A 17,161-nucleotide genomic window follows, 5' to 3' on the forward strand; every position below is an offset into this window, starting at 1 on the left:
GCGCATCTCCGGGAGCCACCGCCACCGGCATCGCCTCGGAGCGGCCCCGGGGGAGCGGGGCTGGCCGGGGCCCCTCGCCCCCGCGGGCCCGGAGCGGGGCTCGGCTTAGGCACCGACTGCCGCCGAGCAGCCTTACGGGCTTGCTGCCTGCCGTGCTTGCTTGGATGAGTCTGCGACATGCCTAATAAGAGACGAGATGGGCCAGGGCGACGAGAGCGACCGCATTGTGATCAACGTGGGAGGGACTAGGCACCAGACTTACCGCAGCACCCTGCGCACCCTGCCCGGCACGCGGCTGGCCTGGATCGCTGAGCCCGATGCCCACAGCCACTTCGACTATGACCCCCGCACGGATGAGTTTTTCTTCGACCGGCATCCGGGCGTCTTCGCCCACATCCTGAATTATTACCGCACTGGCAAACTGCACTGCCCCGCGGACGTGTGCGGGCCCCTGTATGAGGAGGAGCTGGCCTTCTGGGGCATCGATGAGACCGATGTGGAGCCCTGCTGTTGGATGACCTACCGGCAGCACCGCGACGCCGAAGAGGCTCTGGACAGCTTTGGTGGGGCGCCCCTGGATAGCAGTGCTGAGGACGGAGACATAGATGGCACCGGAGACTCTGGTGATGGTGAAGATGAGCTGGAGATGACAAAACGCCTAGCACTTAGTGACTCCCCGGATGGCAGGTCTGGGGGCTTCTGGAGACGGTGGCAGCCCCGCATCTGGGCACTCTTTGAGGATCCCTACTCCTCCAGATATGCAAGGGTAAGCTATGCAATCAGCACCCTCATCAAAACACTCGAACCTCCCTGCAGTCCCACTTTCTCCCAGCATCATCAGGGTTATCTCCACTGTCAGAGCAGAGCAGCCATCCATGTGTGTGGCCATACAAAAATCATGCAGGGGCTACAGGGATGTAACCCACGCTCTCAAGCAGGCCTCATGCATGGGGCACGAGTGGACACCAAGGCATGAGCTTGTGTACTCATATGTGGGCTTCCAGAGACCCTTATTTTCTAATAGGCTCCTAAAACTCCACAGCTTGGGGCAGGGTCCCAGTCATGGGCCAGGGAGATCTCCATTATACCAGGTAATTTCCCTCTATGCATAGATTTTTACAGTCAGTCATCCCTCAGTAAAGAGAGACACCTTGTCAAGCCCTCTTATGAGCTAATGGCTAATCCCTTTATGAGATGGAGAAATGATCACGGGAGCAGGCAGTCCCTGGGGGACCGGGGGATTTGGAGAGTTTCTCAGCTTGGACTGGAAAGGAAGTCTGTTCCTTTCTCTTATACATACCAAGATAAATATTTATGATCATGCTTCTCTGCGAATGGGTAATTCGGTTGCCCACTTACCTTCTCACTCTCTCGTTTTCCCTTGTGGGAAATGCAAAGTATTAATCAGAGGAGAGGGTTTCATTGATGTTGAAGGGACACTGTTTGACAGCTTTCTTGCTTGGTACTGAAGGACAACTCCTCCCCTCGTGGTGCCTGCGGTTGTTTTGGAAAGGGAATGCACACTGGTGTGGTTCACAGCATAGCTGTGGATAAAGATGGTCTGTAACAGTCGCCCGACTCCTTTAAGTAGACACCTTTCGTGCTATGACATATGAAGATAATTACATTAATTAGGGCCCGATTCTGCTCCTGAAATCAAAAGTAATGAAAACATTTACTTCAGGAACAGCAGCAGGATTAACCCCCAAGATATCCATATTGATTAAGCAGGAAAACAGATGAAGGATAGTGCCTTCACAAAGAAATTGGCTTGCATAGGTTTTATTCCTCCCTTGAATGTACCTTTGTTGCAGTTTAATTGTTGCCAGCCCTCGGTAGGGATGAGTGGTGCTTTGGTGGGGGAGGATGATCAGCGTTCCTGAGGAGGATCAAAGAAGTGAGATCAGATTAGGGAGAAAACTGGATGGATGGAGGAAAGAGAAGTGGAAATGCAGGGAGCAGGGAGAGGGGAGCTGGTCATGTATGAATGGGTGGTGGAATAGCAGTTGCTGGAGACTTTCCGTCTGAGCAGAGATCTCCAGCAGGGAGACGCCAGGTCTGCAAACTGAATGAATGGGGAAAGCTGGAGCAGAGCCTGGAGTTACATCTTGCTGCATTTCTAAAGATTCTTGTTTGCATATCCTTTGGAGATTTCTTCCCTGAACAAAGGAGTTCATATTTTAAATGAATTTCTTTAAACAGCATGGGCGATAAAGCAATAATAAAATATTTACCATAAGAGGAAAAGATGTTGCTGTTGTATTGCAGCTTTCAAAGCCCCGATTTCTGCCAAAGGAACATGGAAACAGAAAGGGAAGGCTGGCGGGTATCCTTCAAAATGCTTGGTTTCCATTAATCAAGCCCAGTGTTAGCAGGTGTTTATTTGAGCAGCAGATTTCTCTGGTACCCAGGAATCTGTTGGTAAAACACATTTCAAGTCAAAGCTCTGTGCTTGTCCAAGATTTTGTGGAGTGGTTCAAAAGTCAAAGGGATAATGTTGTCCCAAGGAAAAGGATACAGAGGCTAAAACACCCTCTTGCCGAGAGGCATTATGATATTTTAGGTGGAAAGACAAAAATCTATAACCAATATTAGGAGTCTTTGTGATGCACAAACTGGAATTCTAGGAGGATATAGATTCCATTTTCTAATTCTCTAAGGGTATTTTCATTTAGCAGTAGGTGTTTTACAAAGTTATTTGGGTTTGTTTGTTTGGGGGATTTTTTTGCAGTGGATTGAATGGATAAATATACCATTTATTCACAATCACATGTGCATACCTGTTAGAATTTTCAGCTTCTGATTGATCTCTAACTTGTTATTTCCTTAAAGGATTGTTAAACTAGATAAAATATTTATTCTGGGCAAAGTGTATACTGAATATTTTGTGGGTTAAATATGATTCTTTAACTTGTATCTATGGAGACGTAGACCATATGCATTAATATTTTGCATGAAAGAAGATGGCTTTCATCATCAACACATGCACACACTGTCCATTAAGACGACATTATAAGACACTTAACATTTTCTAATAAAAGCCATATGTTATGGTTATGGATGTAAAAAGAGATGGGAGTTTGATTTATTGTCCTGTAACCTAACACAGACATTGCAAAAAGACCTCAAACTCACAATAGCTAATTTACAGTAAAATAATTGATAGCATCATTAACAAGTGAATGGTATATTAAAACAATCATTTTTGGAGTCAGGCAACAAATCCACTGTTACCTCACTTTTAATGGTGTACGCTACTTTCAATTACAAACTGTATTTCAGTTATGCAAAAATCTAAATTCACATGGCCATTTTGTCCACAAAAAAAAAAAATCACAAAAAATTCCCTTCTTAAATGGAATTGATACCTGTACTAAGGGTGGTTATTATATACGTTTGGTGTTTACATATGGCACCAAAATGCATGTCAAAATAACATCTTAATGTAAGCATTAGTTTACATAACCATTATACTGTTACACTTGGGCAGGTAAAAGGAATACAGTCTATGAATATAAAGACTAAATGAAAACCTGCCTATCTGTATAAAGCAAGATTTCTCTGTGCTCTATCTGGTAAGCTAATTCAGTGAATGCTTAGGAACTGTCTATGAAGAGCTCAGCATTTACTCAAATCCAGCCATTCTTGGAGGATTTTGATGGACACTGCTTGCAAATACAAGTACATTTGACTGTTTTGCTTCACCCGCACCTGACTCATACTAAATTACATCTGATCTCATTGTAGACAGCCAGGGAAGACTGGAAGTGCACTTGTGTATGTCAGGCAAAATCAGCTAACTCTGCAAATTTTGTTTACTTCTAAACGTACTTTGATAAAGCAAAGCTCCCCGTCACTAATCTTTTGTCTTTCGGTGCAACATAGTCAACAGTTTCTTGTTAAAACAATAGGGGTTGGTTTTAATTAAATTCTAGTTTTCTACACACTAATTTCTTAAAAAAATTAGTTATTTCTAAAAAAATTGAACACTTCCAAAAAATTGCATCATATTCTATATCTGTAATAAGAAAAGGTAGCTTGTTTCAAATCACAGATTTCCTTAGACACCTACCTTAGTAAGATAAAGGTGTTGTACTTCTTGTAAACTTAAAGAATCCACATTTGGGTACCAGAGGCAAAGTTGGGTTCCTGGAGGTCTGAACAGAGTAACAGACAAGGTGATGGAAAAGATCTGATTTGTAGAAATACTGAGTGTGTATGTAGATAGGCAGGCATCCAGGAGTATTGTCAAAAGCATCTGATCAGGCAGTTGAATATCACTGCATGTCAATGGATATTGTGCACCTAAATTGGCGAGACTTTTCTTTAAAGCTCATTAGAACTGTCTTTTTTGCATCATCAGACAACTTTGCAAATTTATTTTTCATAAGGGGGTGCAAAGGGGGAAATAGAGTCCCACAGAAAGCTACGGAAGTACACTAAAGCAGCATATCCGAGAGTTCCATTGTAGTAGAGTTCCTGCCCTCTGCACTTACTAGACTTCATTGGTCCTAAGTACACAAATGTGTGAAAAATACTTGTCATCCTCTCTCCTTTATGTTTATGTCTGGTCATGCTATTCTTCCACTAGCGAAGCTCCCACTGACTTCCTGGGGAGTTTGGCAGGCAGGTATCTAACATATTTGTCCCCCTTCCTCCTCCTCCTCCCCAGCAGGATAAGGTTGTGTTTGTGTTAGTTCACATTCTTTGGGTTACTCAGTGTTTGGGAACAAGGAGCTTTCAGCTGAGATTCTGCGCTAGTGCTCACATACAAATTGGACAGTTAAACTTCATTAATGAACCCTCAGGAAAGCTTTTGTAGTCCTTCCAAATAAAAATTTTTACTGTTTTTAAATAAAAGCTGGTAGGGGTCCTATGGAAAGTCCTCAACAGCTTGACTTGCTGTCCTGGCATATGCTATACCGCTTTGATCTGTAAAAGGAAAAGCAAAACTCTCACTCACCCTTCCCTCATGTTTTCCCTTCGCATCCTGCAGAAGAATCTGCTTTCCTCGGTGGGTGATTTTTGAAGGACAAGTTTCTGACACTGAGAAGGAGACAGGCAAAAGTGGTAAAGAGATGAGAAAAAGGTATTTCCCAGGGATTTCTTACTGCTTTCTTTTGTACATTCAAGAGCATTTCAACCATTCTGTGTTCATTTAAACTGATTTTTCTCTCTATAAACTACAACCCATAGGCATGAGAAAGTTTATGGGATCCTAGTTCCTGAATAACCATACTGTCTTGAGGATTAGAGGCTGGGGTGATTCTGCTCATTCTTTACTCCTGCCCAGGACAGCTAAGCTCAGGAATTGAGGCAAGTATCAGGGAGAGGGAATAGATACTCATCATCCTTCACAAGGGTAGCTTATTCCACAGCCATCTGATGCAGGGCACATTTCGCACAGGAGCGTTCCACAGACCGTGGTCTGAGGTCTCCCACCAAAGGTGAGCAGAGAGGGAAAGGATGAGACTTGCCCCACACTCTTTCCTCTACCCACTAGACCCCTTCTTCCTCAGGGGCAGATCACATCAAAGGCGCCCTGATGGAGCTGCTCTCCCACCCTGGGCCTTTCTGGAAGGTCTCTCCTGCAGAGGTATATCTAATCCTGCACTGAAGTTGGCTGCAGGAATTCTCACCATATACTTTGACAATTAACGAGACAGCCTAATTTTAACTGCACGCTGCATTACAGCTCTGGAAAAATGAGACTCTTTCAACGTTAAATGAGGTTTCCCTTGCACTTCTAGTATAATGGAATTACAGACATCCATTAACTACCATTCCATCACTCATTATTAATATAGTTCCTAAAATTCCATTTTATTCCTATTTTCTCCCATCAAGGAACATGCTACTGCAAATCCTTACATAACCCATTAGCGAGCATGGTAGCCTTCTCTGCGTCCTGACCAGAGAAGCCTTTGCGATGCCAGTTAGAAAGTGTTCACTGCTCACGCCAACTCTCACATTCAGTCTCTAGCAAATTGGTCAAGGTGGGGGCAGGCACACAATAACTTCTGGGAATTGTCCCTCCAACTTCGGAAGTAATACCTTTTTAAACCAACACACACACAAAATTAAAAAAGCAGCAGCCAGGCAGAATCATGACTTCAACAGTATGAGTTGATCAGAAACACATAGGAAGATAGGATGTTTGCCCAGAATATCTTACAATCTCTTTGAAGTCACAGTCTCACAGGGAGATGAGAGGGATGATGTTATCCACCTGACAAATCCATGGCTGCCTAGTACAGACTTAACAGTTTTAATTCAAGGACTTTTTTTAATCCATTCGCCTATTTCCAATTTCATTTCTATTATTCTAAAACCTTAAAAAAGAACAGCATCTGTTGCCATTTTAATTTATTTTTTTTAATCTTACTTAATTTTAATGTTTCTAGGTTACAAAATTTACTTGATTTAGCCAAGGCTGTGATTGTATGGATCATACCATCATATGCATACACATATATATGCCTTCCTATCACTGCCACCTCCTACGATGCTGAGTGGGATTTCCATATGAGGAAGGACTTCAAAATTAAACCATCCCAAAATATTTCTGCAAATGTAACCGTGGTGCCACTGAAATCGATATGAATTTAGTGACTGGGTTCAGAATGATATTTGGTCCCTTCTATCTTTAATCCATCCCTATGTGCCTTCAGTTATTTTCTTTGCCCTTCTCCTGACATTTGCTATTTTGGTTTTTGGTTAGGGCAGGAAAAGGCAACAAAATACTGGTATTCTCAGTTGGTATATAACGAAAAAAAGATAAAAAGATTGGTGGATCAATTATAATATTTCTATCGTAGAACTGCTCATGAAAATGTGATATATTAGACTACCTAGAAAAACTATTTTTCCATCTTGTTTTTCCCCTTCTGTTGTGCAGTCTAGTATTTAACAGTATTCATCTTTTTTATTTGTAAAAATACATGACTGATCTGTGTATATTTATAGTAGTACTTTAGTAGAGTCTATACATATTGCCTTTCTTAACATAAGGAGAGATGTTAGCAAATCAGCAACAGAGGGCCCAGCCTTACTGTTGCTGAAACTCAGTGCCAAAATTATCACCAGCTTCAAGGATAGAATTGAATTTTCCTGCAGTGTGGTTCAGGATAACAAATTAATTGCAGCGTACTGCTTTTTTAATAGATGCACTGCATATTTTCATTCCAAAGCACTGAAGTTCAAAAGATCTTAGCAATTTATTAGGAGTATACATATTCAAATATGTATTTTCATAACCTTTTAAAGACATGAGCATCTTTAGCACACTGCATCAAAACATAGAACTCTGATACTGACAAAGCTCATCATGATCTTACTGGCATTTTTTACTGCACAGGGCTATAGAATACATCCCATCAAACCACATGACTTCAATTAATGTTCAACTAAATCATATCCAAGTTCTGTGTTTCATAATAAAAAGGGCAAGCAGGGCTATTTAAATTGAAAAATTTGGCCCTAATTGATAATCAAGTGCATAATTCTTTCTGTACAAATACAGATGGCAAAACTGAGTTTCCATTTTCTGTAGGCTTGATTTTGTGAAATTTCAGTGCATTCTTGGGATGTAAGACTAATAAAACAGCCATTTTGAGATCTTTGCAATTGTCTTACAATTAGCTTCTCAGTTACTATATGCTGAATTTTATCTGAGGAAAGAACAGTTTAGAAGGCTGACTTGGCTTTCTCTACTGAATATTGCATTACATAAATATGTGATTCACTCCAAATGGTACACAGAAGTGTTAGCATCGGATGAAATCAGAGAAATCTATGAATCTATGGAGAACCACCCCCTCCCCCTGGAATATAAACCAAATGCTGTAATTTCTGGAATAATTTTTACATTTCTCTCCTGTGCTCTCTAAGTACCCAGATTTTGCTATGTTCACTCCTACTCCTGTAGTGATAGCTTACTCCAGGAATATCCTCGTTTCCTTCAGGCTGAGAACAAGGTACCACCCAACACGGGTAAAGGTGAAAGGACCAGGCCCTAATTGACTTTCATTTCTTTTAGATAAGATTTATAAGATATAACAGGGGTGCTAATAAATCATGCTGTAAAAATTATGAATAAATCTCAGTCCAAGGCTTTTTGCAGTGATTGCTGATGATGTAAGACCTTTAATGACAGTAAGTTAAAATTGCATTGTAATGGCCTTTTGTAAATGCAATAAATCTCAGGTTTCAGTGCACTGCAGAGAGCCAGCAATGTGTGTGCTGCACATGAGCTTCCAACACAGGCACACACTGCTGGCACACACTTACGTAATTATGTTGATACTTCAGGAGCAGCAGTAAATCTCAGCACTGCGAGATTTGAGAAAACCTTGGGTCAAGACCACTGTGGTGTTGTGACTACATGAAATGGCTTAAAATATCATACTGACTTTTTACTTGAAAACATGGGAAAGAATGTCCCTTTTAAAAAGCAGGGAGATGGTTTTAAATAAGAACGGCAAAACCTATTGCTACCGAGTTTTATAATTTTCAGAGACAAATACAAGTTAAAACATACATTTTTGTCTGCACGACCAAACCTAATCCATCTTCTTTTAAAAAATTAAAAATGTACATGGAAATACATCAACAGCATAATAGCTACTTGTTTCCATTGAAGCAGAATTCCTATTCCTGCCCACCTTTGCCCTCAAAAACCACATTTTCAAATGCAGAAAGATCTGGTCAGTTCAGGTTGCTTATCATTTGAAACATAAAAGAAATTTAGCTGCAGATTTCACTTTGAAAATTCATTCAAATAACCCTGTTCAATTTTTTCAGTTTAGATTCTTGCAGTCTTTATTACACTGGATCAATTGACAGGTATAGATGGTGGAGGCCAGTTTTTTTAATTTATCCAGGTATTAATTAAATGAAAATGCTTCAAATTTGATAACAGACTTCAAAACAAAATGAATAGGGAGATATCTCTAAAATGCTGAGCACCTACAACCTCCAGTGGAGGGGAGGTCACGTCTTATAACAGAAAAGGACATGGGCAAGAAGGTAAGAGACCATCAGTAAAATCCCACCTCACCTTGTAGGGCCACTGCCCCAGCGATCACTGATTTTAGGTGTATCCAGCCAGAGACCCAGGCAGACCTATTTCAGGTAAAATTTTTCAGGACAAGGACAATTGTGTAATTGCCACAACACACAATGCAAAAGGGCTTGCCTTCACAGCAGCCTTTGATCCCTACTCTAAAAACATGACAACATGATATCAGCCACATTGTGCTATTCCTGTTTCTTTTTTTAGCATGGATCTCCCCGTCACTTCTAGTGTGGAGTTCTGCAAGAAATCTAGTGACAGTACGTCTTAGCACTTCTTAGGAACGTGTCCCGCATAATGCAGAACTGATTTTAACTCAGGGGTTTTCAGTAAAGCCCTGAGTAAGGACAAACCAGGAACAGTCTCACTGTGTCATGATAGCTCAACCAATACCTGAAGCAATCGCTGTGGGGTGGTGGTGCTTGGTTTTCTGGTTTTGGGGCAGTAGCAGATCAACTTAGATCTGACTTTTGCTTAAGCCATGTTGAAATTTAGTGTTCTGTTGTTTAGTGTTCAGTTGGTAGGAGTTCACTGTCTATGGTACCAAGAAGTCGTCCCTAAGGCGTTAGTGATTTTATTAAAAGACCTAATGTAAATTTCAAAACCGTATAGATTACTTGAAATGTTAGTTATGTCTAAGCAGCAGGAAATCAATAGTGCAAAAGTGTATTCACTGTTCTAAAGAAAGCATCTTTTGGAGAACCTGCTTCACTAAGCAAAGAAGCCCAGTTTTCATTGTGTCAGTGGCATGGACTAAAGGCAAATAAAAAAATTTGAAATTCAGTAACAATTCTATAGCATCTTCCACTCCAAAACACAATTTCATCTTCATATATGTACTACCATCATCTATAGCAACTTCTAAAAATGCACATTTTTCTTAAAGGATTTCTTGGCTATGGCAGCAGGGTACACCTTTGTTCTTACTAGGTGATTTTTAACATTCATTCAGAACAGTCCACATGTCGTCTGACATATACACAGACCTACACGGTGGGAATTTATTAGAAAGGAAAAAACAAACCCTTAAAAAAGTTCCCACACCTCAGAGCTGGACAAAAGATTGCAAGTAACTGAATTATTGCAGTTTATCAAGTGAGCATTTGTTAGTCGATCTCACAAATACCATTATTTGTGCATCCTACTTGCATGCCTATCTTAGCTTTGAAGAATCCTCTCAGGGAGCATCTGCAGCATGCCAGGAGTATGAAGGCAGGCTGTATACATGTAGCTCAGCAAATGAACATTTGCAATGGCACAAGCACACAAACACCACGTTATATTAGCTCAGTATGCCACATCATTTGGGGATGCTTCGGCCCTTCGAATTTTACTGTGTGTGAAATCATACAAGACATTTAATCTTAGCATGTCATTTTCAAAAGGAAAACATTTCTCAGGTTACTTGCTTTGTATTTTTCCCTCTCTTCCTTACTATGTGTGTATTACACAATAGGGTTATAATTTCTGTGACAACTCTAAATGCTATTGCTATAAGAACAGTAAGTTGACAGCATCTAAGGGAAGACTTTACACTATACTCAGATGTAATGTTTTCCAAACCAACCTGGACTGAAGCAGAAGATCACCCAAAGCTATGAGTTTTCAAAAGGTGCAGTATTCTTAGGAGCTGTGACACCCAGTGCACAGGCAGCTGGGCTTCTCCATCATCTTCTTCTCCATCACTCCTGCATCACGGACATCGAGCAGTCACTTCCTACATCTTCACTTCTGAGGGCAGACTCACAAAAGGATGTCACTATGAGAATTCAGACTTAAAATTCCCAAGACACTAACCCTCCAGATGTAATTTTTTTAAATGCATACTGAAATTTCGCAGTGCCTACAGTATTGTTTCTGCCTGTGCCCAGAACTGCTTTCGTACTGTTGGCAACTACCTTGCAACAAAGCCCTGTTAATGCCCATAATTTTTCTTCACTAACAGGAAAAGTCCTTTAAATATACTTGCTGAACACACACGGAATCTCAGCTGTTTTCAAAAACATACTCAAATGAAAATAGGATATATTTGTAGCGTGAAACAGTCCCCTGGATGCAATAATCCAGTGACTACAGTTTTTTGCTTAGAATGGGAAATTTCAAGTTTAATGTTTTCCTCCAACTGCAGGATTTCAAATTTTCATCTGTCCCTGCTCAAGAGACCTCCCACTTCAGCTGCATAATCCAGGCAGTTAGTGAAACTCATCCAGTTTGCACAGCAGGAGGAATTCACAAGCCAATATATTGGGTACACGGCAAAGCAGAATTTCCCAATAATGTGGAAGTAAGAAGCTGTTCCTCTGTGGAGCAGCCCAGCCTGAACTCTGGGCTACTGAATTCAGCAAGATTGGTAGCAGAAAACATATATACATACTGACATTATCAGAGACAGTGTAATGTTAGTGCGTGACAACTGGTCTTTTATTTTCAATCACTCACAATTTGGAAGCCAGTTCCTATTTAGGAAATAACCATGTGTCATCCTCACGCAGTTGAGTCCAGGGTGAGCCGTGTACAATGATTTAGGGATCTCTGTCCAGCCCCTATGGAGAAGGAATGGACAAAATACATGGAAAAGTATGAGCTAATACTCAAAAGTAGATGATATGCAGAATTAGAACTTTTTCACCCCAGAGTCTGAGCAGTTCTGCCATCCTGCAAAGCGAGCTCCCAAGTCAGTGTGAGGACACATCACATAATTTGTTTTGAAAAGACCTATGTTTCCCAGGGCTATCAATCTGTCACCTCTCAGTTGTGCCATGTAAACACAAGCATTCTTAAAATCTCTGAAGGCTGCCTTTTCATCAATATTTTAACATAAATATTCTTTTAATTTAAATGGAAATTGATCACTTACGTTTTATTACTTTTTAATAAAAATGCATTATCACCATTAAAGGAAAGCAATCTCAGTTAAACTATTTCCAGGATAAATTTTACTTGGAAAAGCACTAGAACAAGTATTTGCTAAATTAGAGCCTTTTACAGCATGTATGCTTTAGTTCTGGTATTAAAACCAACACAGAAGTGATCAATAGACATTCTAGCTATTACATTCACTGCCTTCATGATACACATAAAACTAGTTCAAAATCTTACTGGAAACTGTGAAGGGTATATTCTTAAGTATCCCTCTCTGCTGTAATTTACCTTATATAGGAGACTTGCCAGGGGCTCTAATGAAGCAGAGACAGTTTTGCAGTTTTACCATCTGTTATCAAATCTACTCCTGCTATAACAGAAACACAATTGTATTAGAATTTAGGAGTGACAAACATTGAAAAAAATATTTTCTTTCATTGTTTAAATAGCTTTTCTGGGTAGTCCAAAGAACAAAACGTTTGGACAATAAAAAAAACATTTCAAGACTGATTTAATCAAAAAACAAGATACAACAAAAGAATAGTGGGAGAGTTGATCTATATAACCACAACACAAGTATAAATAAGAAATCACGTTATTTCACAACCTTCATATTTAGACCCTAATTCAGGATAGCACGTCTTATTTTCATATAGAAGAAAAAAAAAAAAATCAACAAACGCCACACATTTGAAATATGAATGTCACTGAAAATTTTAAAAATGCTACATCCATGCTATCTAATATATTACGACAGGACTGAATTGTAGAGAACTTAGAAACTGAATCCTCCTAACCCTCTTTCCATACTAAGGAAGGACCTTCAGGGTAAAAACTCCAAAGAACAGTACAGTTTAGCTTCACTTGTGTGCAATGGACTAAAAATGAATACTTAATATTTATGTGAATCATTGTCAGTGTCAAGTAAGATGAAACTTATAAAAATAGATCCAAATCAGGGAATGAGTTTTAAGACTCAGTGGGTAAATGCCTCTTTACGTACGGTATTATTTATAGATATTTTTTAATCTGTTCTGTCATCTTGTCTCTTAAATTATTAGAAAGGAAGAAAGAAGGAACTACGGCAAATGTAGATAAAAGAAAAATCTTACTGGGAACTGTGGCAAGAATATGAGCAAAAGCCAGAAAGTTTAAAGCTTGTGTTCCCAGGCCCCTTGCTTCCCGTATGTTGTGCATGAAAACCGTTCCAGCCTATTTTGCAGTTATGTACTTTTTTTTTTACTAACTATGCTGTTACAATAGGAGGAATGCTGTTTTCAAGATTGTGTGTTTGACCCAAAAGACCTGGTACCAAATCTGAAAGCAATCTAATCACAAGCCAGTTTCAGGTGTTGGGCTGAGTCTTGTCTCTGTGGTCCCGTGAAGCGTTGCACATCCTGCAGTAGCCAAAGTCCCCTTTAGATATAAATGTTGAGCTCACAAAGAAGGCCACAACAGGAATCTCAGCATCAAATCCCAGTTTTCATAGCTCCCTTAGAAGTCAATGGCAGCTGCAGATGGTCTCTTCAAATTGATCCCCAAAGATTCTAAGTATTAAAAACTTGAAATGTCAGTTGTGGTAGCTCTGTGCATCTATTTATCGTCATCTGATAAGGAAATTGCCAGTACTAGTATCTCCCAGCATCAACAAGGTTCTGTGAGTCTTGATCATTTATGGAAATACTTTAACAAACTTCTACAAAAAGGACAAGATATAACCAAAATATGACTAGAATTTGAAACAAGTATTCAATATTGAAGGGCAAAATACTCAAGACAATTGGATGAAGGTCACCTTGTAAGAAAATTCGAAGGAAGGGGGCATATTCATTGAACTTCTGCTGGGTTCGTTGCAAACAAGGGAAAGTTGTTTCACATGTAGGAATCTGGGAAGGTCATCATTATTTTCCTTCTGCTAGCAGGTGGAGAACTCTCCTTTGAAGCAATTAAAGCTTTTTCTTCCTTTAAACAGAGACTTACACAATATATGTCAGACAGGAATTAAACCAGGATAAAGCAGGCAGCTACTCTGTTCCCTGGATCTACATGGTTATGGAATAAATGGGCTTTTGCTTTAACCATTCAATTACCATCTTCATAAGTACCATCTTTCATACTCTCTTCATCCAGGTAGGATTTCAAAGTAGCTGTATGTCTGCTGAGAACACCACACAGAGCTGCTCTTTGATTTGAAGGCATTTCTTGCAAATATAAAGTTTTCCTGCTCTGACTTCAGCAACAAGGTCTAACTCCGACCAGTGAGAAATTACATCTAATATTTTTGTCCTAATTGTCCTAAATGTATTTTAGAAGTGAGATGTACATGTTTACAGGTACAAGAATTGTGGTAAATTTAAACAGAGATCCTAGACGTGAATGTTAGGAACAACAGCTTTTCTTTTCTTCATTTTTTTAATTGTCACGAGGATATCTGAGCATATTGTTCATCCCAGTAGTCAAGCAGGTTTTATTTAGCAATGTCAGTCTAACAGATGCAATTTCCACTTACGATAACTGTGGGCACATCAATAATTTTAGCAACTGCAAAACTCATAGTGGAAGTACTTTCCTGTGACATTCCATGCTCCTCACTTTGACAACTGCAGGGGAAAAAAAAAAAAGAAGTTTCTAATATGAACTTGTACATGACTGTCCAGATGCAGCAATAGTTTGGTCTAAAGACCTTTTTACAAGAGCAGTAATGTAAACAGATGGTAAAGGGCTCAGAAATACATCCAGAAACTGTGTGGAAACTACATTCACGAGCCTCACACCATGTGTATTGAGAGACTAGAAGCTGTATTTTGAGAGGAATATCAATAAAGGCTTAGATACAAATGAAAAAAAATACCTTCTCATTTACTACCTGCACTGCATATGGTGCTAACTGTAATCAAGAAAAATTTCAGGATAACATGAAGCTCTCAAGCTGCATAATTCCTGCTAGCATTCACTGCAGTACTGCTATTAAAATGCCCACAGGCCACAAAAACACTCTTAAGCCAACTCACTAGCCCAAATTGAAACTTCTAGTTAACAAAACTCACCACAGGCTCGGCAGCTTAGGGTAGAATATTTTTTTCTTTTTTAAATACACCTACCTTCATCAAAATGCTAAGTTGTCACTCGTTTTTCAGTCTCCACTGTGCTGAGGCAATGATTTTATTTTTTTAAACACACACACACAGAAAGACATGAGCCAAAAGTAAAGTCACCCTGCATGTCACCACCCCCTCTAACATTTACCGCATGGGCTTACTTGTCTTTCAAATCCAGATACTCATAAGGGTTGCAAGGAAGGGAAAAGATTGATGCATCGATCTTTATGGGGTTTTGTGTTTTTGAAAGTTTTGCAGATGATGTTTGGGAAGCCTTCTCACAATACACAGACTTTTTGGCTAAGAAACCAGTTTTGGAGTATCAACAGTATTGTATGTATTCCACAGTTTCAGATCCAGAGCTGGAAAAATAAATGTAGATACATTTTGCCAAGAAAAGATGGTTTTTTCCTCCCATTTCTCTCCTTCCTCTCAAGTAACATTTATTCCAAGTTTCTCCTTTTTCCTCATGAGAAAAAACCCAATGTTTTCTCCCCATCCAGCATTAGTTTCTTTTTCTCTCCTCACACTGACTTAATAAAAAAGAGAAAATGAAAACGGTAGTCAGAAGGAAAGAACAAACCAGCAAAGTTTAAGAGGGAATGACTAGGAGATTAAAAGGAAAAAACTTTCTGCACAATATTTTGCTCAAACCTTTGGATAAGGAAAAAGCCTTACCAGTTTGAAGTCTGAAGGACAAATATGACAAACTTTATAGAATGTTTTCAAGGAAAAAAAGGATCTCTTTTTTTTTTTTCCAATTTGCTTTTATAATTTCCATTGAGTTATTTAAAAATACACATCACCTGCTTGCAGTCCTTTTGCTTGTATGAGGTGAGGGGGTTGTTTGTTTTTATATTAATTGAGAATAAAAACAGGTTTCCACATAGATTAAAAAAAAATTTCTTCTAATGATTCTCAACTTGGCACTGTGTTTTTTCTAGCCCTTTCTGGACACGAAACCATTCTCCCTTTTAGAAGCATGAACATCATCTCGTCCGTCTGATAGTTCCTCTTTCACCCAGAGGCTGTGGCACAGATTCTGGTTTTTAAATGAAGTTTTAATGGTTGTTGAATATCTGCTCTCCTGCTTACGGAGCATGGGGTGCTGTGCAGTGGAGGAACTGCAGTCATCACTAGGCATGAGAAGGCCACTCTCCTGAATGGGAACTGCAGAAAACGGTGGTTGCAATGTAAGCAAGGAGAAGGAAAATGCCTGGAGTAGGATGTATCTCCTAGAAATAGGAGATGGAAGGAGGCTTCAGAACTGGAAAAACAAATCACTGTAGGGAGAAGAAGTCTATCCCCTCAATGTTCACTGGACATTGAGGAACAAACAGAGTTAGGACCCTGGAAAGGGAAGATAGGATGACAAATCACCAGCTTACAAGTAGGGAAACAAGACTGTCCAGAGCTTGAAATCTCAGACTGTAGCCACTAACAGCAAATCCTTTTTTCAGTAAGGTGAGAACAACCTAATGAGAATAATTCAGATGAATTAGCAATATGCACTACCTTCTGCACGAGAACCCAGGAAGAAGGCAATTTGCAATAAGAGATTTTGTGGTCACAAGAGCACATTTTGCTCTTGCAAGCTTCCCGAAGAATAAAATAGGGTTAGGTTACGCAGTGAAAAGCTTCATGTGTTGTCACCAGCGCTAACACTGGAAAAGCCTTTGCTGTAGGGACACGGGAGGATTTTGGACAGCGTGTTCTGATGCACTCATTTTTTTCTGTGGCCTGTGAAGGTCAAACACCTTGATGGCTGGCACAAGAGCTGAGCACTGAAAAAAAAAAATAGAGAAGAGAAAGAAAGAAAGCTCTTCATCTCTAAGAGCTGTAGAGCAGATACTTCAGCCTTCCAACCCAGCCAAACCAACTTCTCCTCTTAGGAGTCCTGCACAAGAATTATGCCCTTCACCACACATAGACTTTTCAGCTGTGATCCAAGACTAAATGGAATTTGAGGAGAAAACAACAACTGGCTTAAATATATAGGGCACTTGTGAAAGTGAGAGCATGCCATAGGCTTTTGCTCTGTCAGACTAAAAAGTGCCATGCTAATTTCAGCAGCAGTTCACATAGGTATTACTCTGGGGGTGATTCTCACTCATCCTTTTGCCCTTGT

The 17,161-nt window shown here is 39.9% G+C and overlaps 1 protein-coding gene across 5 annotated transcripts in view; it reads left to right on the forward strand.

Moving 5' to 3' along the window:
• Positions 1–4: 4 nt before the first annotated feature.
• The window catches only part of KCNC1 (potassium voltage-gated channel subfamily C member 1), a 127,878-nt gene continuing 110,721 nt past the window's right edge, over positions 5–17,161 (forward strand). For 2 of the 5 annotated variants that reach the window (XM_032690686.1, XM_032690691.1), the window contains exon 1: positions 7–766. In XM_032690686.1, coding sequence (XP_032546577.1) covers positions 197–766 — 570 coding nt within the window. In that variant the 5' untranslated portion in view covers positions 7–196. Of the gene's footprint in view, positions 767–17,161 lie in introns of all 5 variants that reach the window. The other 3 variants (XM_032690689.1, XM_032690687.1, XM_032690688.1) reach the window with 3 other exon arrangements.

The sequence above is a fragment of the Chiroxiphia lanceolata genome, chromosome 6 (assembly GCF_009829145.1).
Source record: "Chiroxiphia lanceolata isolate bChiLan1 chromosome 6, bChiLan1.pri, whole genome shotgun sequence".
NCBI lineage: Eukaryota > Metazoa > Chordata > Aves > Passeriformes > Pipridae > Chiroxiphia > Chiroxiphia lanceolata.